General features: G+C 45.5%; 1 protein-coding gene across 5 annotated transcripts in view; it reads right to left on the bottom strand.

Annotated features, from left to right (window-relative positions):
* LOC127421521 (gamma-aminobutyric acid type B receptor subunit 1-like) overlaps positions 1–24,035 on the bottom strand; it is a 205,767-nt gene that overhangs the window by 40,824 nt on the left and 140,908 nt on the right. For all 5 annotated transcript variants that reach the window (XR_007894007.1, XM_051664611.1, XM_051664612.1 and 2 more), the window contains exons 13-15: positions 23,287–23,532; positions 11,496–11,559; positions 1,714–1,791 (exon numbers count right to left, since the gene is read on the bottom strand). Coding sequence is in view for 4 of the 5 variants with exons in the window: in XM_051664611.1 (XP_051520571.1) it covers positions 1,714–1,791; positions 11,496–11,559; positions 23,287–23,532 (388 nt within the window). In the remaining variant the exon portion in view is untranslated. The remainder of the gene's footprint in view (positions 1–1,713; positions 1,792–11,495; positions 11,560–23,286; positions 23,533–24,035) is intronic.

Genomic DNA, 24,035 nt, shown 5'->3' with positions numbered 1-24,035 from the left:
TGTGGACCTCCACAAGTCTGGTTCATCCTTGGGAGCAATTTCCAAATGCCTGAAGGGTGCCTTTGGAAATTGCTCCCAAGGATGAACCAGACTTGTGGAGGTCCACACTTTTTCTGAGGTCTTGGCTGATTTCTTTTCATTTTCCCATGATGTCAAGCAAAGAGGCACTGAGTTTAAAGGTAGGCCTTAAAATACATCCACAAGTACACCTCCAATTCAGTACACTTCCTATCAGAAGCTAATTGGCTAATTGTATAAAGGCTTGACATCATTTTCTAGAATTTTCCAAGCTGCTTAAAGGCACAGTTAACTTTGTGTATGTAAACTTCTGACCCCAATGGAATTGTTATATAGTCAATTAAAAGTGAAACAATCTGTCTGTAAACAACTGTTGGAAAAATTACTTGTGTCATGCACAAAGTAGATGTCCTAAATTACTTGCCAAAACTATAGTTTGCTAATTTTAAATCTGTGGAGTGGTTAAAAAATGAATCTTCAACTGTATACTATGACACGATTGCCTCACCTGTTTAACATCTCCTGTTTCACATTGCCTTGTTATTTCAACTTTTTTGGAGCGTGTTGCAATCATCTGATTTGAAATTACTGTACATTTAAAAAAAAAAATAATGAAATTCACAAGGTAAAACATCACATTATGTGTAGATGTGCTGCTTTCAATATAGCAAAGGGTGAATATAATTTACAAATCAATCCTTTTTGTTTCTATTAGCATTTTTCATACTGTCCCAGCTTTTTAGGAATTGGGGTTGTACATCTTTTTCCAGTAACAGTTGTTTTCAAAGGGCTCTTAATGAAAGAGCCACAAATGACAAAGAAACATTTCTTTGAAATCTTATTTCATGTGTTTTTTACGTTGTTTTGCAATTTTTTAGACTGCAAAAACTAAACGGATTTGAGTTGAATACTAATAAATAAATAAAAAATAGATTTTATGTATCACTAAAGATATTTGTCTTATGGACGATAAAAAATGTTGGTACTATGTTGGGTCGCACTGGATGTCCAATGTAAAAATCTGGATCCAAAAACTAGTGGAGAACCAGTGGTTTATATGACAGGCAAAGACAATCTGCTGTGGCACACGGTGCCGCCCATCATGATTGGACGATTCATACTCTTTCAGTCAAGGATAGAGTGTGCTGGGAGGCAGCTGGAGAGTGGCCTGGGCCAGTTCTGTTTTGTGTTGTTTTCAGCTGTCAGCTGGCATCTTCTTAATACGCCATCTCCTACACTGAGCATGAACTGGTCATCAAATATAATTAAAAAGATTAAATGAAACCATCACTCATTCTATATAGTGCACAATTTGTAGCAGTGCGCTTGCTCAATTTATGATTGGAATTAACTCCTGGCGGTTTTCTAACGCCATTCATTTGTCTTTCTTTGTTAAGCTGTGCCAAGCTCCCGCAGTGCCTCTGCCCTCACGGACAGAATGCTAAACAGAATTTGACTGACTGATTGATTAATACCCCATAGTGGCCTGTCGTCTGTGCTTCTCGTTTTTTGCAGGGGGGGGAACTAGATTGTGTGGCTGTAACACTAGGATAGATGGAGAGAAATTGTAGTGGCATGGGGCAAGATTAATCATGTGAGAGGTTGTGTGAGAGAAGGTTTAAACAGAGGAGAGTGCAACAGAAAGTGATAAACAAGAGCATGTATGGGAGATGAGTGAGACAAATGTGTACTCACCTATCCACCTGTCATTGCCATACCAAGAGAGATTGCCTTTGGTCATATCATAGTAACCAATCTTCTTGTAGCTTCCTCCTGCAATAGGAAAGAGAAAGAGAGAGTGCAATTCAGAAACAGTTTGAAGGCAACATAAAATGCCATTCACAAAGCATTTACGTCCATAGTCACATAATTCTAAGTGAAACAGGATGTTTAATAAGCAAAAAGAAAAAGAAAAAAAAAAACCCTGCTGACTTGATTTTATCTATCAGCTTTTTGAGCGGGACGTGAAGCCTGAAGGTCAAGTTGACAGCATCTTACATATCCCAATGAATATCCCATTCCAAGTGGAAAAATCATCTTGGTTTAAATTCTTCAAATACATTTTTTTTCCATAGGGATTAAAATAAAAATCCCCAAAAAAGAGTTTATAACATTACAAACTTTGATTTGAAGCAAAACAGTATTTTAAAACTGGACAAAAGTGAAACATGTTTCCATTGATCATGGTATAAATAATGGGGGGGTTGTAATGGCTTGTTTTGTTTACTGGGGGGTTACCTCCCTCCCATCCCCCTGGAATCTATGCCCCTGTGTGATTCTCAAACTGTAAAAAGCAGCAACAGAGTCCCTGTGCTTCAGAATAAACAGGGACACGCTGATCTGTGCATGCGCAGTGTACTAAGTGATTTTAGAGCAGTTTACATGCATTGTGAAAGAAAATTACTGCAGGTACTCAAGTCTTCGCCAATTCCAAATATTAGTAACCGTTATAAGGTTACAGGGTTTTTACTGCATTGAACATTTTCGATGGCCGCCGAAGCAAAAATTTCGGGTCGCTAAAGCACATTTTAGGATACAAAGCGGCGAAGCAAGATGAATCAGCAATAAATATGGTTCTCATGTGGTATGCGGATGTGCGCGGGGTGATTGAAGACAAGTGATTTCTCTATCCTACTACTGTATACTGGAGCATGCAGGTGCGCACGCGTCAACCGGGCTTCCCTCGATATGCAAGCTCCGGTAACAGGATAGCGCAGAGCGGATCACATGCGCAATTAATGGGGCATAACAAACCTCATGCGACTCATTTGAATTCTACATGAGAATTTTCTATTTTAAAGTACTATGGAGCAATTCAACCATTTCAAATGGCTACAGCACTGACATTCTGAACAGCACTGATGAGGGAAAGAGAATGCCCTGTGCCCTACACTATGCCCTGCACCAGCATCAATAACAAGACTTTTTACATCTACACATCAACACACCTTTTCTAACATTTATCATAAGTATATAAAATACAGTATAAATATAAAAGTGCATATCAATGAAAATTATTAAATCTACGCCTTCAGTATTTTTAAATAGATTTTTATTTAATCACTTTTAAATATCAAATCTACTTGGTTACAATTGTTGTTTGGATAAAATTATGGTTTCTCTGATTTTAAAAACCCCCAACATTTTAGCCATTTCAAAGCAAAAACATAATTATTGAGATATATTTTGAATATCGTCCATAGGTTGAAAAACTTTGAGATATAATTTTTGTAGCCATATCACCCAGCCCTTTACATAAATAGTTTAAGAGTGTTTGGAGACCGAGTCAATTCCATCATTCTAGGTTGTGATCTGTGATGCTCTGATTGGTGGATCTTTCTCATTAGGATTCATGGATAGTGCAGTTTGGTAACTGAAAACTTTGCGTTGGCATCCACCTCAATAGGTGACAATATAAAGTATAGGAGTACAACACATATTGGCCAATGCATTAACTACAGTGTTAGGTAGTAATGGACTACACGTAATCTAGATTACTTAATTAAGAAACGCTGGGGGATAAATCATGTTTACTGTTCAATGAAAGGAGTGTAATGTGGTACTTAAAACACTTAAAATTAATGATTTTCATCAAAACACGTAATAAGTAATCCAAAAGTAATATTAAAGTAATCACTAGATTGCTTTTTGTCTACTAGTGAACATTAATTAAGTGACGTCAGCCAAAAAGAATTCAGTTCTTTTTAGAGGGTTCTCTTTTCAGAGGAGGAGCAAGTGATTACTTTTTGATGCAAAATTACAGACAGATTACAGACAAACCTTTATTTTACTTTGGAATATTATGCACAGTTCCTCAGTCCAAAGGAACATTTATTAAAAAAGACACAAAATGAAAAGAAATTTCACTACACTGTGTTGCAAATCAATACTGTAAGGCTGCATCAGATTTTGGGCAGCTTTTAGAGTCAAAACGTCTCTTGGATAACACAAACACTCAAAAACAGAATCCATCATCAATCCTTATATTTCCAGCAAGCGTATCAGCTGAGTTTTAAATGAGAACATATGACAGGGTCGCTCTCCCTTTAAATTAGTTTTATAGGGAGTGCTGTAATTAGGTACCACTGTATCAACAGTGCTTGAGCGAGAACCGTAAGACAGAGGAATTTATCTTCTTTCTCGTTTCCTCTCTCATGCCCCATTTCTCTTTTTTCTTTCATGCTCTCTCTCTCTCTCTCAAATGTACATTGGCGAGCATCATGGTTGTGCACTGGGCTCAGAGGACATCCACCCCCAAACACAATGGGAAATTAGCTTAAGTGAGAACCATTATAATTATCAGGTGATCATTAGGCATAATTACTGCAGTCAGCTTTGGCTTCCACTTGGGAGACTTGAAAAAGAGAGAATGGGAGGCAGAGGAAGAAAGAGAGCTATGAGAAGGAACAGGTAAGATACTGTAATTTCCTCTGTTTAGATTGTGTCCTCTTAGTTTCTTCCTTCAACTTTCTGAGGTTCAAGACACCTTTAAAGCAACATGTTCCTTTTAAAGGATGGGATGAATTGCTAAAACAAGGCTCAACATAAACAGTAATTTTAGTGCTTATTTTTTGTTTGGAACAAAAAAAGATGCAATGAAAATGAATGGTGACTGATCCCCTTTTGTGTTCCACAGAACAAAGAAAGCCACATGGGTCTGGAACAACATGAGGGTGTGTAAATATGACAGAATTTTATTTAAATTTGAGAAGTATCCACTCAGAACAACATAGCAATCCCATAGCAATACCCTGGCAACTACGCACAACAGGTGATTCTCACTAAACCTGTCAAGAAATCATCCTGGTCATATTTAACCCCAAATCAATTTATAATACAGTATATAAATATATACCCTTATATTATATATGTATGTACAGTACTGTGCAAAAGTCTTGCAAGAGGCACATAAGATGTTTCACAAAAGCATTTGTCTTAAGATGGTTATTTATATCTTCAGTTTTAGTGTGTCAGTAGGAAATATAAATGTTAGACTCACAAACATTACTTTTGTAAATAGAAAAGATTAGAATAGAAGAACAGGGAGCCCTGCAACAGATGTCATGGCCCCCACAAAGCCCCCCACTGAACATTGTGTCTGTATAAGATTACATAAAGAGACAGAAGCAATTGAGACAGCCTAAATAGATAGAAGAACTGTGGTGAATTCTCCAAGAAGCTTGAACATCCTATCTGCCAACAACCAAGAAAAACTGTGTCCAAGTGTACCTAGGAGAACTGGGGCTGTTTTAAAGGCAAAGGTGGTCACACCGAATATTGATTTAGCTTTTTTATGTTTACTGGACTTTGTATGACATTAAGTGATAAATGAAAACTATTTATTTCATTATTTTTGAAGATATCCTCATTTTTCACCAGTGCCTAAAACTTTTGCACAGTATTGTATGTGTACACTGTGTGTGTATATATATATATATATATATATATATATATATATATATATATATATATATATATATATATATATATATACAGTATATACATATACATTAAAGGGATAGTTCACCCAAAAATGAAAATTATCTCATTATTTACACACCCTCATGATATCCCAGAACACATTTGTAGTAAAATGAAAAAATATCTTAGCTCAGTAGGTCCTTAAAATGGAATGGAAATTTCTCTTTTGAAGTTTCAGAAATCACAGACAGTCAGCATAAATGTCATCCATACGACTCCAGGGGTTAAATTAATGTCTTCTAAAGCGAGATGATGGCTTTTGATGTGAAAAAGAGAAATATTTAAGTACTTTTTTTAAACTCTAAATCATGCTTCCGGTCAGCAGCTGTACGCACGTGTGACATAATCACATTGGCATTTGAAACAGCTCTGTTTCAAGTGAGAAGGAGGAACGCTGTACAGTAGCTTGGTTGGTTTTGGTTTAGATCTGTATTTATCCGTTCCTTTCCTCACAATGGTGCGTTTGTGTGCTTATCCTGGATGTCTGTGTGAGTGGAGAACATGAGATTACTTCGGTATCATGGCAACGTGAAAACATCACCCTCACATTGGATTATAGTTAAAAAGTACTTAAATATTGATCTCTTATGGGGGCCTGGGTAGCTCAGCGAGTAAAGACACTGACTACCAGCCCTGGAGTCGTGAGTTTGAATCCAGGGTGTGCTGAGTGACTCCAGCCAGGTCTCCTAAGCAACCAAATTGGCCCAGTTACTAGGATGGGTAGAGTCAAGTTGGGTTAACCACCTCATGGTTCTTGCTCTTGGTGGGTTGTGAAGTCTCCACACACACTATGTCTCCATGGTAATGCACTCAACAAGCCACTTGATAAGATGCATGGATTGACTGTCTCAGAGGCAACTGAGATTTGTCCTCCACCACCTGGATTGAGGTGAGTCACTATGCCACCACGAGGACTTAGAACACATTGGGAATTTGGGCATTCCAAATTGGTAAAAAAAGAATTTCATAAAAAAAATATTGATCTTTTTACGCACCAAAAGTGATCGTATCGCTTTAGAAAACATTAATTTAACCACTGGTGTCGTATCAATGACGTTTATGCTGACTGTCTGTGATTTTTGGAGCTTCAAAAGAAAAATCTCCATTCACTTGCATTTTAAGGACCTACTGAGCTAAGATATTTTTCTATTTTTCTTCAAAGTCATACACACCTGGGATATCGTGAGGGTGAGTAAATAATGAGAGCATTTTCATTTTTGGGTGAACTATACCATTAAGAAAATGAAGCCTATATTTAGGACCATTAGGATTTTTTGCATTGTGACATTAATTTATTAGGGCATTTGATCATATTTTACCCCCAAAATCTCATGACCATAACACATCTATTTGTTTTACTTTTACTATCACCAATATTTTCAATGTTGATTCTCATTACCATAATAAGTCTAGACATTTTATTTTTTACAATTTCAATTGTTTTCAAAAATGATTCTTTTTACCAGAACACATCAAGACATTTTACTTCTACTATTACCAATGTTGATTCTCATTACCATAATACGTCTGAACGTTTCAGTTTTACTATTCCCATTGTTTTCAGTGATCATTCTCAGAACTGTAACACATCTTCAAGTTTTTCTTTTACTATTACCATTGCTTTAAATAATGATTCTCATTATCATAATGCATCTGAATGTTTTACTTTTACTACTTCCACTGATTTCAATGATAATTTCCATTACCATAATGCATCTAGATATTTTACTTTTACTATTCCCATTGTTTTCAATGATGATTCTCAGTATCATAACACATCTGAAAGTTTTACTATTACTGTTCCCATTGTTTTCAGTGTTGATTCTCATTACCGTAACACCTTTAGACATTTTACTTTTAATATTCCCATTGTTTTCAATAATGATTCTCATTACAGTAATGCATCTCAATGTTTACTTTTACTATTCCCATTGTTATTAATGATGATTCTCATTACTGTAACACAGTCATTTTCAATTACTGTATTACAATGTTTTTTTTTTTGTTTTGTTTTTTTCAATTTGGAATGCCCAAGTCCTCGTGGTGGCGTAGTGACTCCGGGTGGCAAGGACGAATCTCAGCTGCCTCCACGTCTGAGACTGTCAACCCTCGCATCTTATCACGTGGTTTGTTGAGCGCGTTATCGCAGTGGCTTCAAGAGAATGAACACATTATAGTGATCATGAGGAGGTTACCCCGTGTGACTCTACCCTCCCCAGCAACCGGGCCAATTTGGTTGCTTAGCAGACCTGGCTGGAGTCACTCAGCACACCCTGGGATTCGAACTAGCGAACTCCAGGGGTGGTAGCCAGCGTCTTTACTACTGAGCTACCCAGGCCCCCTACAATGTTTTTTTAAATGAAATCAGCTAAAATGAAAGGCAATACAATGGGAGAACTAATATGATTTATAAATACTTAAAAATAATCAAACAAGACTAGGACATTTTTTGACAGCTTTCATGAGAATCACCCCAACACCCTAGCATCATGACAGTAAATTTTGTATGGGCAACCACCACTCATTTTTTCTTCAGAAATGTAAATATCTAGTTCTATCTTTTATTGTGATAAACAACGAGGAATAGATGCAGGATCTGGGCACCAGCAGAGGCAAAAAGCGCTGTGACAGATTGAACAGGGGAACACAGGTACGCTGATCAAAAAGGCAGCTTCTGAAACAGCGCCAATACAAAGACAGAAAACAAATGACAGGATAGAGAAAAGGATCCAATCTTCATGTGACAGCTGAGGTTGCAGCCACAATGCATTTGTCACGCGCAGAGGTTAACAAGCAAATGAAGGCAGAGATGCCCCTGTCAATTCCACAGAATTGTGTGTGGCATACCAATGGACTAATAATGTCTGGAAACAAGGCTGCATGGAATATGTGGCTTCCATTGGTATTCTGTGCTGTATGTAAACAAATGCTGCTTGTATGAGGGCTTCTTTTCAAAAAGATGTTATTTTAAATTGATCAGTAGTTCTTACAGTGCTTGTCTTGTTATAAATAAAAACGTCATCCAGTCTGACAGCATTGATGGAGAGCTGGAAAGATTATTTACTCACCAGAATATTCAATCTCTTCATGGAATTTCTAAATATCTGTTAGAGTGGCCTTGGATTCTTGTTTACCTGCTTGAACTTTGACTTACCTGCCCAAATAGCCAATATGGCCAAACTGTCATTTTCATGAAGAGTCATAGCAGCTTCAAACCTTTCATTTAACAATAATGGAGATCACTGGGCTCCTAGAAACCTTTTATATTGTACATTTTTGACACTGGCTTCCACATCTATACATTGACACAATCCAATATCAAAGTTTTATGGAGAGTTATTTATATATGGTTCAGGTTTAACGGTGTCACGCACTGTGAGCTGTGGGGACTTAGGGGCCTAAATTTGCTTTTGTGTTTAAAAAACTACAGTACATGCAGTGAATAAAACATACAGGTGTCTCGAGGCAAGTTTTTTCAAAGTTTAAGTTCTTTTAACATGACACAGCATCTTAAAAAAACACTGTATTCCAATGCAAGACACTGAAAAAACAGTGAGACATGGCGCAATGGCCAAAGATGTCCATCTAGCATGTGTTTACATAGAAAAACAACTAAAAACAGCGCTTACAGATGCAAAAAACTGTTAATTGTTCAAGACCCCTTATGCTGCATTCGAGTCATGTCTGTTCTGCTCCTGAAATCGGTCTGTGCTTACCGAAAAATTGACCTCTGCCCCCAGTTGCTGAAGCTTAAAGTGTTGTTGAATGTATAGGCACGTGCAAGCTCCAGTTTCTGGGTGAAATGTCCACAGCATGGTGCCAAATTCAAGTTGTAATTTTAGTTGTAACTTTCGTAATACAGTCAACAGGAATGCATATTTTATTAACTCTACTTATGAACCCAAACCCCAACCCTAAACCTAATCGTAAGTGGAGTAAAAATGTAATTTTAGAGCAAAGAAGCAACCTCTGAATTGCGCTCACCATTGTTTATGTGACCACTATTACTTCCTGCTTTCCACGGGTCCCAAACCCATTTCTTGGAGCGAATGCTATTTTTGGTTTCCATGGGAAAAGAACCCATGCCTCGGAGATTGCTTGCGCAACATGCTATAAGTAGGGAAATGTGATCACATTTGAACTGATGCAAAATTGTCTGATGGGGGATAATTTGGCTAAATGGGGTCGATTTCAGGGTACATGAACATTTAGAAGCAGCATTTTGATGTCCTGTGTGATCATAGATACTTACCCCTCTAAAATGTACTTCTGCATTCCAAATTCGGATATGTGAAAAGGGTCCAGACAGATACAGCATCAAGTACAAACTTAACTCACATCCTTTGCTCTTCATTGTTGCATTAGCTCTAAAAAAATCTCCCTATCTTTGTAAGAAATGTGAATCTGCCCAATGCGTCCATTTTTTCCCCCAGCCAAAATCACTTGAACGTATCATCATATCATAATTACAATTGGCAGAAACAGGATGAATCAAGAGTTCAATTTTAAGTATTGCTATAAAATGTCCTGAATACAAAATTCTGTTTTTATTTTTTTTTTAATACATATCTAAAGCCCCATATTAATCAAGACTAATGAAACAATATGCTTTGGACAGATGAGACAAAGGTAGAGCTGTTAGGTCACAATGCCAGACATGGGAAATCCAAACACTGCCTTTGATCAAAAGACCCTCACAGCATCTGTACTGGTGGAAGCATTATTGGTTTGAGGCTGCTTTCTGCCTCAGGGCCTGTCAGCTTGCCATTGTGGGTCAGACCATGAATTCCACATTGTACACAAGGACTACAGGATGTGAGACCATCTGTCAAAAAGCTGAAGCCGGACTGCAGACATGAACAAAGTGGAACTTGTAATAAAATGACTCAAAACCCTCAAGCAAAACCACAAAAACGACTCAAAACAAAGAAATGTTGGGTTATTGATAGGTAGTGAAACCCAAGACCTCCACCACATAGAAGTTGTGTGGGGGGACTTGAAACAGACTGCACATGCAAAAAAAAACTTAAATATCTCATTGCAAAGCACAGATAAAACTAAAACTAAATAATCTGGAATGTAATCTGGTGCTGATTTCAAATTACATGACTAAAATTGTAATCAGTAATGTAATCTTTTAGATTGCACCCTATCCCATTCTTTGAAAGTCAAGACTGATAGGAAATGTAATCGTGTAGTCCATAAAAATGGACTGTACACATACAATTTTATTTACAATTAACACACAATAAAAAAGAACCATAAATTAATTACAAGTATTTGATTTTTGTAATGCGATTACATAATCCAGATATCAAATAGTCCATTACTTCCCAACACTGATGATTGAATCTTATTAAACATTTAATATTTTCAATGTAGTTCATTAAATTAGATTACCTTTATCATAATGTTGAAAAGAAACTCAAATCTAAACATGAAAATGTTAAAAACTAAATCTTTTGAACTTTTCTCTCAGCTCTCTCTATATATTTGCAAACCAAAATGGTTAATTGGAATTCACCACCTTGGTTTTGCTAACCTTCAAAAATACTAGAAAAAACAGCTAATTTGCAAGTGACATGAGAGTTAATTCTTCAGAACCCTGAATGTCTATTGAAATATTTAGCAAACTGTATTAAGGTTTTATACAATTGTTAATTTTCCCCCCTCTTTCATTTTATTTTAAAAAGTACAAAAGCTGACCTAAAAACAAACCCTCAACAATTCAAGCACAGTTGTATCTGGCCTTGGCAAAAAGATTACAGCTCTAAAGTGTTAACAGGAAAAACAGGGGGACGTTTTACCTGGCACCTGTGCTACTATCCAACTGGAGCGAGAACATGATTGTAAAGTCATTCATCATTTCAGAATAGAGCAGAAGCAATCATGCATATGGATTACACCTGCTGTCCATACTCACTCTCATTTAACATTTATTATGTCGGAACCGTTCAGGATGAAAGAAGACATAAAAATGTTTATAGTTTGCTCACCTTGCAGTTGCTCAATGAGGGTCCAAGCCATTCTGGAACCCTGGGCGTCAAACACTACATGACCCTGACAGAGAAGGGATACATTTATTACCACTGTGTGCCATAAATATTTCACGGGTTTCCCTTTTCCCTTTTTTTCTAACACATTCTCCTTTTTGTAAGAGCTTATCTCGCCCTCTTAGAAAATCTCCAGTGCAAAAAAAGAAAATGTGATGTAGGATAAATAAATCTAGTTTAACAAAGAGCACCTTCTCCTTTAATGTGAGTGTAACGGTTCAAGGATGGGCAAGGAGGAGGCGGGAACTGGCTAAAGAGTCCACATAAAGGTTTAATGATAAAAATGAACTTAAAACAACATAAAACAAAACTAACACAGACACACATGCAGCGCGGCCGCGTGCGTCTCTCTCTCTCTCTCTCGAAGTGGCACCTCCGGCTCATCTTTTTAACAAAAAGTTAAACAAAAGTTAAAATGTGACGAAACTTCAGTATACCCATCAGTTCCCTATCTGTCACTCACTCGACGTTGGTGTCGATGTAGTGACACTAGGGGTCACTCTTGGGAGCCCGAGACACCTCTGGTCTTTGATAAAAGGCCAATGAAAATTGGCGAGTGGTATTTGCATGCCACTCCCCCGAACATACGGGTATAAAAGGAGCTGGTATGCAACCACTCATTCAGATTTTCTCTTCGGAGCCGAACGGTCATGCTCATTGAGCTGAATACTACTGTTCATTCACCTCTGCTGGATCTGACGGCGCATTTCAGCGGCTTCTCCCTCCTCTGCACTGGTGCACTGCAGAGAACGCCCCTGGGCGCTTCGGCAGAAAAACTAGAGAGTATATTTTCTGAAAGAGCATTTTTCCCCTCTAAAAGAGTATATATTTCTCTAAAAGAGCGCACACACGGAACGTCTTTTTAAAGACGCGTCTTTTTAAAGATGCTTTTCCGATTGTGTGTTATTCCTGGTTGTGCTCGTTATCTCTCGCCTTCTAACGGTCACGATCACTGTCTTTCGTGTCTGAGCACTGCTCACGCGGAGACAGCGTTCGTGGATGGTCACATTCTCATTGCGAGAATGTGTCCATGGCAACGTTGCGGTCGCGGCTCGCCTTCGTAAGGAAGCGAGCCACCCCAGAGGCTCCCGCCTCGGTCCTTTTACCCACGGGTTTGAGGCCAGCGCGGCTAGCACTGGGGGCGATTTGGGGACCCCAATGGGACCGCCTCCGCCGGGTATCCCCCCGCGGAACTCCCATTCCCCAGCACGCTCGTCTGCCCCGATCGGGCTTCCGGGTGAGTCCGCCGGCTCGTCTCACGGCGAGTTCGACCTCTTATTCGGAGCCCGCGAAAGTGATGAGCTCTCGAGCGCAGCATTGGAGAGCGGGCTCGTCCAGTCGGAAGCCTCGGCTGGGCTCCTCCCTTCGGGGTCGATCGCCCAGTCACAGGCTGACGCGGAGATGACGACATGCTTTCCCGGACAGCCGCGAGCGTCGGTTAGAGTGGATTTCACCGCTCTTCCCTAAACCCTCGCGGCTCTGTGATTGGTTCCTGGGCTCGCGGCGCCGCTCAAAGCCACGCCCCGCCCCGTTCCTTTCTTCCCGGAAGTGCATGGAAGAGCTGACAAGATCGCGGGAGGCACCTTTTACTGCCCGGTCCCGATCTTTTCAGCTTTCCCGCTCTCACTACCCTCAATGGTGGGGCGGCCAAGGGTTATTCGGCAATCCCCCGGTGGATAAAGGCGCTCGCGGTGCACCTATGCCCGCAGAGCGCCGCCACTTGGCGTGGGTGCCCAAAGCCCCCGTCCAAGGCCTGTAGGTTTACGTCGTCTCTGACGGTCAAAGCCTACGGCGCTGCTGGACAAGCCGCCTCCGCCCTGCACGCCATGGCTCTCCTGCAAGTCTGCCAAGGCGCTAAAGGAACTGCACGAGGGTAGTTCCGCCCCGGGATTGATGCAGGAACTGCGCTCGACGACCGACCTCGCTCTCCGAGCGACGGAGGTCACGGCGCGGTCTCCCGGGCGGACGATGGCCACACTAGTGGTCCAGGAGCACCACCTTTGGCTCAACCTGGTCGAGATGGGTGAGGCCGACAGGACACGATTCCTTGCTGCCCCCATTTTCCAGGCGGGCCTATTCGGCGACACTGTCGAGGACTTTGCCCAGCAGTTCTCGATGGTAGAGCAGTAGATGGATGCTAGCCGGCTTGTCCTGCCCCGGCGTGGCTCAAGATCCCCCCATCTACTCATCGCCGAAGGCGTCCCCCTGCGGTGACTGCACCGGCTCCGCCGCAGCCCGCCCCTCCGGCCCGGCCCCGGCGTGGAGCCCACCGCAGGAAGCCGACGCCACCCGTCTCACAGCCGGCACCGAAGAACCCACGGAGGTCTTCGAAGCGCCCCTGAGACGGGCGACCCAGGGACAACGAAACCCGCTGCTCTGGAGCTGGTAAGCAGATCTTCTTTTTGTTACCTTTTGCATTTAATTGCGCTGCATGCCCAAGTGGCTGCAGTACTCAAGAGCTCCGCAAGAGTGGTTTCCTTGTTCCCTGGGTCACATATTCGGTGTGTACGGCTGGCATCACGACCACCGTCCACCACTCCATTTGGCAGGTTGGCGCTCCAGCGGCGGTCTCCCGCCCTGAGCGCCCAGCTGTGGCACAAATCCGCCCCCGATGTGACAGTCTCCACGGGTCATGAGGACAGGCCTCTTCCTCCCCCGTCCCAGGCTGTTCCGGGGGTGGTCACAAGGAGCCAGGTAAGTGCTTCGATGTCCTCGGACTCAGCACGGCCACGATGGGGTGTGGCACCTCAAGCTCCGCCCCGCCGCGAGGCCCCACCCGCCGGTACATCCGATGACGTTGTCCCTTTGGTCCCCCTTGCGCGGAACTCGGGTGCATGGCTTGCGCTTTCCAGTCCGTCGCGAGGGCTGGTCCGGACCGTCCGACTCGGCTGCACGATTCACTTCGCTGGGCATCCGCCCAGGTCCAGCGGTGTCCACTTCACCTTGGTGAAAGATGGAAACGCTGCTACCTTGCGCGGAGATCGCTACCCTCCTACGGAAGGACGCGATAGAACCTGTCCCTCCAGCCGAGATGAAGAGGGGGTTTTACAGCCCCTACTTCATTGTACCGAAAAAAGGCGGTGGGTTGCGGCCAATCTTGGACCTGCGAGTACTGAACCGGGCCTTACACAGACTCCCGTTCAAGATGCTGACGCAAAGACGCATTCTAGCGAGCGTCCGGCATCAAGATTGGTTCGCGGCGGTAGACTCGAAGGATGCGTACTTTCACGTCTCGATCCTTCCTCGACACAGACCCTTCCTGCGGTTTGCGTTCGAGGGTCAGGCGTATCGGTACAAGTCCTCCCTTTCGGCCTGTCCCTGTCTCCTCGCGTCTTTACGAAGATCGCAGAGGCTGCCCTTGCCCCGTTAAGGGAGGTGGGCATTCGCATTCTCAACTATCTCGACGACTGGCTAATCCTAGCTCACTCTCGAGACGGGTTATGCGCACACAGGGACCTGGTGCTCTCACACCTCAGCCGACTAGGGCTTCGGGTCAGCTGGGAAAAGAGCAAGCTCCTCCCGGTTCAGAGCATCTCTTTTCTCGGTTTGGAGTTGGACTCAGTCTCCTTGACGGCGCACCTTATGAACGAGCGTGCCCAGTCGGTGCTGGCCTGTTTGAAGGCGTTCAAACAGAAAACAGCGGTTCCACTGAAACATTTTCAGAGGCTCCTGGGGCATATGGCGTCCTCGGCGGTGGCCACCCCGCTCGGGTTGATGCATATGAGGCCGCTTCAGCACTGGCTCCAGGCTCGAGTCCCGAGACGGGCATGGCGCCACGGGACACACCGCGTGGCCATTACGTCGGTCTGTCACCGTCTTATCAGCCCTTGGACCGACCTCTCGTTTCCACGAGCAGGTGTTCCGCTAGAACTGGTCTCCAGGCGCGTCGTGGTCACGACAGACGCCTCCAAAATGGGCTGGGGTGCTGTTGGCAACGGGCACGCAGCTGCCGGCCTCTAGACGGGTCCGCAGCTGCGTTGGCACATCAACTGCCTCGAGTTACTGGCAATTCTGCTCGCCCTGCGGAGGTTCCGGCCGTTGATCCAGGGCAAGCACGTGCTAGTTCGGACAGACAGCACGGCAGCGGTAGCATATGTCAACCGCCAAGGCGGTCTGCGCTCCCGCTGTATGTCATAACTCGCCCGCCGTCTCCTCCAACGGAGTTAGCAGCACCAAGTCGCTGCAAGCCACTCACATCCCGGGCAACCTCAACACTTCGGCGGACGCGCCGTAACAACAGGTTACCCTCAAGGGAGAGTGGAGACTCCACCTTCAGGTGGTCCAGCTGATTTGGAGTCGATTCAGTCAGGCACAGGTGCACCTGTTCGCCTCCCAAGAATCCTCCCACTGCCCGCTCTGGTACGCCCTCACCGAGGCCTTCCTCGGCATAGACGCGCTGGCACAGCTGGTCCCCTGGCATTCGCAAATATGCGTTTTCCCCAGTGAGCCTGCTCGCACAGACCCTGTGCAAGGTCAGGGAGGACGAGGAGAAGGTCGTCCTGGTAAGCACCCTACTGGCCCGCCCAGACGTGGTGCTCGGACCTCACGCTCCTCGTGACAGCTCCCCCGGGCAAATTCCCCTGAGAAAGGCCCTTCTTTCTCAGGGAAGGGGCACCATCCGGCACCCGCGCCCAGACCTCTGGAATCTCCATGTCTGGCCCCTGGACGGGACGCGGAAGACCTAAGCCGTCTCCCACCTGCGGTGGTAGACACATTCACTCAGGCTAGGGCTCCCTCTACGAGGCGCCTGTATGCCTTTAAGTGGTGTCTGTTCGCTAAGTGGTGTTCTTCCCATCAGGAAGACCCCCAGAGGTGCGCAGTCAGATCAGTGCTTTCCTTCCTGCAAGAGAGGTTGGAAGGGAGGCTGTCCCCTTCCACCTTGAAGGTGTACGTTGCTGCCATAGCAGCACACCATGACGCAGTCGACGGTGAGTCCTTAGGGAAGCATGATCTGATCATCAGGTTCCTAAGAGGCGCCAGGAGGCTGAATCCCTCCAGGCCACGCCTTGTTCCCTCATCGGACCTCTGTAGTTTTTCAGGGTCTACAGAGAGCCCCCTTTGAGTTTTGCAGTCAGCCGGGCTTAAGGCACTCTCCTTGAAGACTGCCCTCCTGACTGCGCTCACTTCCATCAAGAGGGTAGGTGACCTGCAAGCGTTCTCTGTCAGCGAAACGTGCCTGGAGTTCGGTCCGGGCTATTCTCACGTGATCCTGAGACCCCCGACCGGGCTATGTGCCCAAGGTTCCCACCACTCCTTTTAGAGACCAGGTGGTGAACCTGCAAGCGCTGCCCCAGGAGGAGGCAGACCCAGCCCTGGCGTTGCTGTGTCCGGTGCGCGCTTTGCGCATCTATTTGGATCGCATGCAGAGCTTTAGACTCTCTGAGCAGCTCTTTGTCTGCTTCGGTGCACAGCGGAAAGGAAGCGCTGTCTCCAAGCAGAGGATCGCCCACTGGCTCATTGACGCCATAACTATGGCATGTCTCGCCCAAAACATGCCGCCCCCGGTAGGGCTACGAGCCCATTCTACTCGTGGTGTAGCGGCTTCTTGGGCCCTGGCCAGAGGTGCCTCTCTAACAGACATTGCAGAGCAGCGGGCTGGGCAACACCCAACACCTTTGCAAGGTTCTACAACCTCCGGGTGGAACCGGTTTCGTCCCAGGTAGTGGCACGCAACACAAGCGGATAAGCCCGGGATAGCCGGCCGGGTGTATCGCTTGCACATAGCGCCTTCCACCTCCTTTTGAGCTGAAGACGTGCGCTGTTAATTCCCAGTAGTGTTCACAAAGGTTGTTCCCTGGTTGACTTCCTCCGAGCCCTGTGGCAGTCGAGTTTTCGGAGAGACTCGCTGCCGGCCCAGTACACGCGCTCACTAAGAGCCCGGTTCTGGGGTAGGTGCTCCGCATGTGGCGGTTCCCTGTAAGGCTAATCCCATGCGATCTATATCTTCCGCTAGTTCGTTTCCCTACTGGCAAACTGCGTCTTCCTTGGGCAGAGCCCCTCAGTCTCCATGTTGTAGTAACTCCTCCCCCATTGGGTAGGATCTACCTTGAAGGCTCTCCACATGGTTGGAAAGACCATGTGATGTATTCTTCCACTTAAATATCCCCCCTCTCTTGGGGCGAGGTGTGGTCTCCGCGGTGTCCTCCCCTTGGGAGGGACACCCCCGACTAGACCTGGCGGCCCAGTCGGATAATCCCCCTTCTTTTTTAGGGAGTGGAAAAAGAGAAGGGGAAAGAGGCCATGACTGGGTTAAGCCTGTCTCTATCTCTGGGTAGTCGACTTGTCCCCAAAAAGGGCCGTTCGACACTCATAACTGTGTTGGGGGAGGTTACGTGTCGACCTGGTGTGCTGGCTATGAGGCACACAGCAAGTCTGCCCACCACACACCGCCAGTTCACGTAACACAGTTCAGCCTTGTGGCGTTTTGTATAGGGACCCCTAGTGTCACTACATCGACACCAACGTCGAGTGAGTGACAGATAGGGAACGTCATGGTTACTGGTGTAACCTCCGTTCCCTGATGGAGGGAACGAGACGTTGGTCCCTCCTGCCACAACGCTGAACTACCCGCTGAAATGGCCGGACCTTATATCGGCTCCTCAGCGTAAAACCTGAATGAGTGGTTGCATACCAGCTCCTTTTATACCCGTATGTTCGGGGGAGTGGCATGCAAATACCACTCGCCAATTTTCATTGGCCTTTTATCAAAGACCAGAGGTGTCTCGGGCTCCCAAGAGTGACCCCTAGTGTCACTACATCGACACCAACGTCTCGTTCCCTCCATCAGGGAACGGAGGTTACACCAGTAACCATGACGATTCGTGCAGCGCATGCAAGCCATTCATGCATCACGAGCCGGCAGCGCTTCACTTTCGGTTAATCGCGCGAGAAGTGCCCGCTTTGTTTCGGCCTGGCTGCGCGGATGACAGCCTACATTCCGTGTTTCATTTGTTTCTTTTTGCTTTCAGAACAACACGTGATGTAATATGGAAAACATCACTATTAATCCTTGAGATTTCCAACCCAGCATACAGGTACACCCTCTTTAAACCATAGTCACATTCAAAATTACATTAAAAGATTAAAAGAGAAAACATAAACCCACATTGTAGGGTTCAAAAATCTGAGTCTATTCAAAATATAAATTAAACCTGGAAATAAAGTTTTAGGATTTTGCAGGTGCGGTTTACCGAAAAGGGCTAAATAGTTGATCGGCTTGTGATGTGCGAATGGCTTGCACGCACAGTGCGAGTCTCATCACACTTTAATAGTATTTAGCCTCCCATTCAGCTGATGAAAACATGCTATGTGATCATGAGGAAGGATTACATCAAGATTTAGACTGGAATGCAGGTGTGAAAAAACGTATAAATAAAATAGCCTGTTCCTCTCTCACTGTTTCTTGTGTACTAGTAACAATACCTCTGTGTGATTTTGAAGAATGTTTGAAATTTAATAAGAAATATTTAAGATTCCACAAAATTTCATGATCAGTAATGAAATAAGCAAATTTGTGACATTAACTGTGTTAACTCATTTTGTACAAAAGGACAGGTTTTCTTTCATTAAAGCACTTTCACAAGATGTTCTGTGAAAATTCACATGCAGGTTTTGCACAAATTTTTCACTCAAATTGTTATGCTGATAATATCGTTTATAATGAAAAATAAACGAATAATATAGAAAAATGCAAAATAGAAACAGTTTCACATGTCAGGGGCGTCGGCGCAGCCATTGACCAGGAAAATAACAAATGGCACTCCATGTCAAAAAGGCTGCCGACCCCTGGTCTAGGGAAATATCGCTATATGTACCAGCTTGATACTTTATTAAAAAACTGCAAAGATGTCAGTCTTTTTACAGAATCAGTAATACCCACTTATTTTTGCACCCAAGTTAATTCACTATAGTCAAGTCAGTTGTGTCCAAAATAGCGGTGTACACCTATAATGAAAATTACAGTAAACTCCAGGATTTTTTTTTTATATAAAAATGTAAAGCTTTTATGTAAAGCTTTACATTACTATTGTAAGTGATGATAGTTTAAAAAAAATTGCAGTTTTTTGTACTTTTTGTAACATAACACACAGATATAAGTAGATCTCTATCTGTCACTCACTCGACGTTGTGTCGATGTAGTGACACTAGGGGTCACTCTTGGGAGCCCCAAACACCTCTGATCTTTGAGAAAAGGCCAATGGGAATTGGCGAGTGGAATCTGCATGCCACTTCCCCGGACATACGGGTATAAAAGGAGCTGGCTCGCAACCACTCATACAGATTTTCTCTTCGGAGCCGAGCGGTTCTATTCATTGAGCTGAATTCATCCGCCGAGTTCATTCACCTCATCTGCTGGATTTATGCCGCATTTCAGCGGCTTCTCCCCCTCTGCACCGGTGGAGTGCAGAGAACGCCCCTGGGCGCTTCGGCAGGCTAAAAGAGTATATTCTTTTCCTAAAAGAGTGGCAATTACGGGAGCATCTTTTTAAAGATGCCTTTCAGTTTGTGTATAATTCCTGGTTGCGGTCCTTACCTCTCCACTTCTGATGGCCACGATCGCTTTCTTACGTGTTTTGGCGGAGACATCGTTCGTGGATGGGTCATGTCCTCATTGCGAGAACATGACTATAGCAACGTTGCGGTCGCGGCTTTCTTTCGTAAGAGGGAAAGCCACCCCAGCGGCTCCCCGCCTCAGTCCTTCTACCTACGGGTATGAGGCCACATCGGCTAGCACTGGGGCCGATTTGGGGACCTCAATGGAAGCACCTCTGCCGGAAAACCCCCCACGGACCACCCATTCCCCAGCACGCTCGTCTGCCCCGGTCGGGTTCTGGGATGAGACCGCCAGCTCTTCTCAGGGCGAGTTAAGAGGATGAGCTGTCGATCGCAGCATCGGAGAGCGGGCTCATCCAGTCCGACGCTTCGAGTATGCTCACCCAGTCACAGGATGACGCGGAGCTGACAGACATGCTTGCCCGGGCAGCTGCAAGCATCGCTCCACTCTGTCCTGAACCCTCGCGGCTCGATGATTGGTTCATGGGCCCAGAGCGCCACTCACGGCCACTCCCCGCCCCGGTCCATTTCTTCCCGGAGGTGCATGAGGAGCTGACAAGGTCGTGGAGGGCACCTTCACTGCCGATCCCGGTCTTTCAGCTCCCCCGCTCTCACTACCCTCAATGGTGGGGCTGCCAGGGGGTATTCGGCGATTCCCCAGGTGGATAAGGCAAATGTGGTGCACCTGTGCCTGCAGAGTGCCGCCACCTGGTGGGGCCGCCCGAAGCTCCCATCCAGGGCCTGTAGGCTTACGTCGCCTCTCGCGACTAAGGCCTACGGTGCCGCTGGACGACCGCCCAGGTCCGGCACATCTCTCCAGGCTGCCATCCGGGCACGCCCCTTTGGCTCAACCTGGTCGAGATGAGGGAGGCTGACAAGGCACGGTTCCTTGACGCCCCCATCTCCCAGGTTGGCCTGTTCGGCGACACCATCGAGGACTTTGCCCAGCAGTTTTTGATGGTGAAAGAGCAGATGGAGGCTAATTAGCACATCCTGCCCCGGGTGCGGTTCAAGACCCCGCACCCGTCTGCCCGTCGCCAAGGGTGTCCTCCTGTGGCAACATCCCCCGCAGCCCAGAGTGGAGCCACCTGCAGGAAGCAGATGCCACCTGTCTCACAGCCGGCTGCCAATAACCTGAGGAAGGCTTTGAAGCGCCCCTGAGACGGGTGACCCAGGGATGAGGAGACCCGCTGCTCTGGAGCTGGTGTACAGACCACTCCATCCCCCAGTGGAGGGCCGGGAGGAGAATTTTGTGGGCATCCGCATCCTCAACTATCTCGACAATTGGCTAATCCTAGCTCAATCTCGGGATTTGTTATGTGTGCACAGGGACCTGGTGCCCAGCCGGCTGGGGCTTCGGGTCAACTGGGAAAAGAGCAAGCTTCCCCCGGTTCAGAGCATCTCTTTTCTCGGTTTGGAGTTGGACTCAGTCTTGATGACGGTGTGCCTCACGAGCACGTGCAGTCGGTGCTGAACTGTCTGAAAGTGTTCAGAGGAAAAATGGCGGTCCCACTGAAACTTTTTCAAAGGATCCTTGGGCATATGGTATCCTTGGGTTGATGCATATGAGACCACTTCAGCACTGGCTTCAGACTTGAGTCCCGAGATGGGCATGGTGACATGGGACACATCGCGTGGTCGTCACACCGATCTGTTGCCACCTCTTCAACCCTTGGTCGGACCTGGCGTTTCTACGGGCTGGAGTTCCCCTAGAACAGGTCTCCAGGCATATCGTCATCACGACGGATGCCTCCAAGACAGGCTGGGGCACCATATTCAATGGGCATGCAGCTGCCGGCTCTTGGACCGGCCCACAACTGCGTTGGCACATCAACTGCCTCGAGTTGCTGGCAGTGCTGCTCGCCCTGCGGAGGCTCCAGCCATTGATCCAGGGCAAGCATGTGTTGGTCCGGACAGACAACACAGTGACAGTAGCATACATCAACCGCCAAGGTGGCCAACACTCCCGTTGCATGACACAACTCACCTGCCGTCTCCTCCTCTGGAATCAGCAGCGCCTCAAGTCATTGCGAGCCACTCACATCCCGGCCGACCCCAACAACGTGGCGGACATGCTGTCACAACAGGTTATGCACAGGGGAGAGTGGAGTATCCACCCCCAGGTGGTTCAGCTGATTTGGAGTCGATTCGGTCAAGCGCAGGTAGACCTGTTCACTTCCCGGGAACACTTCCACTGCCCGCTATGGTACGCCCTGACCAAGGCCCCCCTCAGTACAGACGCGCTGGCACACAGCTGGCCCATGGGACTACGCAAGTATGCGTTTCCCCCAGTGAGTCTACATGCACAGACCCTGTGCAAGGTCAGGGAGGACAAGGATCAGGTCATCCTAGTAGCACCCTACTGACCCACCCAGACTTGGTTCTCGGACCTCACGCTCCTCACGACAGCCCCCCCCCGACGAATTCCCCTGAGGAAGGACCTTCTTTCTCAGGGACGGGGCACCATCTGGCACCCATGACTGGACCTCTGGAATCTCCACGTCTGGCCCCTGGACGGGACATGGAAGACCTAAGTGGCCTACCACCCGCGGTGGTAGACACGATCACTCAGGCTAGGGTCCCCTCTACAAGGCGCCTGTATGCCTTGAAGTGGCGTCTGTTCGCTAAGTGGTGTTCTTCCCGACGCGAAGACCCCCAGAGATGCGCAGTCAGATCGGTGCTTTCCTTACTGCAGGAGAGGCTGGAGGGGCGGCTGTCCCCCTCCACCTTGAAGGTGTATGTAAAAAAAAATTACCAAAAGGCTTACTTTTTTCTTGAATCTTTGTTCTATTTCTTGTAATTTTTTCATTGTTCTTTCTTTTATTTAACTAAAAAATGTAATATTTAATTGAACAATTACTTAAATAATTGAATGATTAATTGAAGAATTACAGTACATAAAATTTTTCTGAAAAAAGTTATTTTTACTTAAGAAATTGATAACTGTTGGTCTACATGCCATTGTTTTAATCTAATTTGTTACAATTTATATTAATATTTAACTTTTCAAATAAAGGAATGTGTTCAGTAGCATATTAGTTTTTGTGGTGGTATTGAAATTGGTATCAAGAATCATGAAACTTAACTCATAATGGTATCAGAAGCTGAATAATTGGTGTTAAATCAAACCTAATACATTCATATCCCCTTACTATTTAATGCATCAATAAAAATCACTTACCGAAACTCCCTCGAAGGAGCTGGTGTTGAGGGCTCGGTAGATCTCGGATGTGATGTCCTTATTATTGTAGTTAAAGTCTTCCAACCTGCGGCCTTTTGCCTTCAATGGCCCCACTGTCTTATTTAGAGCCAGAGCAAGGGCCCACACTGCATCATAAGCCAAAGGAGCTTCCTGGAAACCACCGGTCTCCTCTGGATTTTTACCGCCCAGCTTGGACATCAGCTGTGCTAAAAACTCCTGTGAGGTCTGTATCAAAAGAGAGGACATAAGCTATCATCTGGCTTGCATCTGTGTGTGTGTGTGTGTGTGTGTGTGTGTGTGTGCGCGCGCGCAGGACATACTGTAAGTACTTAATTGGCAAAATAATTATACTTGATAATTCAATATTTAACAAGCATGGCTTTATGGTCACCACAGAAGTTCTGATTAGAGCACAACTGAAGAGATCTGGAAGTATAAACCCCATTCATTTTATTTACAGAGATAATTATTCTTAGTGATAATGTATAAACCAGGGGTCACCAATTAGTGGACCACAGTCCGGGTCCAGAACCCGGCTTGGTTTCATCCGGACCGCAAGACAACGGTAAAATGACAACGGTTGCCCCATCTTACCGTTTCTACAGTTTAACTGAGCAGTGCATCAAAACAATGGAGCTGTACACACCATAAGTGCTCTGGTGTGTAGATAGCGTTGATCTTTCCATGCTATATCCTCTAATATTTTTCTCTAGTGCCGAATGCGATTA

The sequence above is a fragment of the Myxocyprinus asiaticus genome, chromosome 30 (assembly GCF_019703515.2).
Source record: "Myxocyprinus asiaticus isolate MX2 ecotype Aquarium Trade chromosome 30, UBuf_Myxa_2, whole genome shotgun sequence".
Lineage (NCBI taxonomy): Eukaryota > Metazoa > Chordata > Actinopteri > Cypriniformes > Catostomidae > Myxocyprinus > Myxocyprinus asiaticus.
This window is presented reverse-complemented; position numbering and strand designations above follow the sequence as displayed.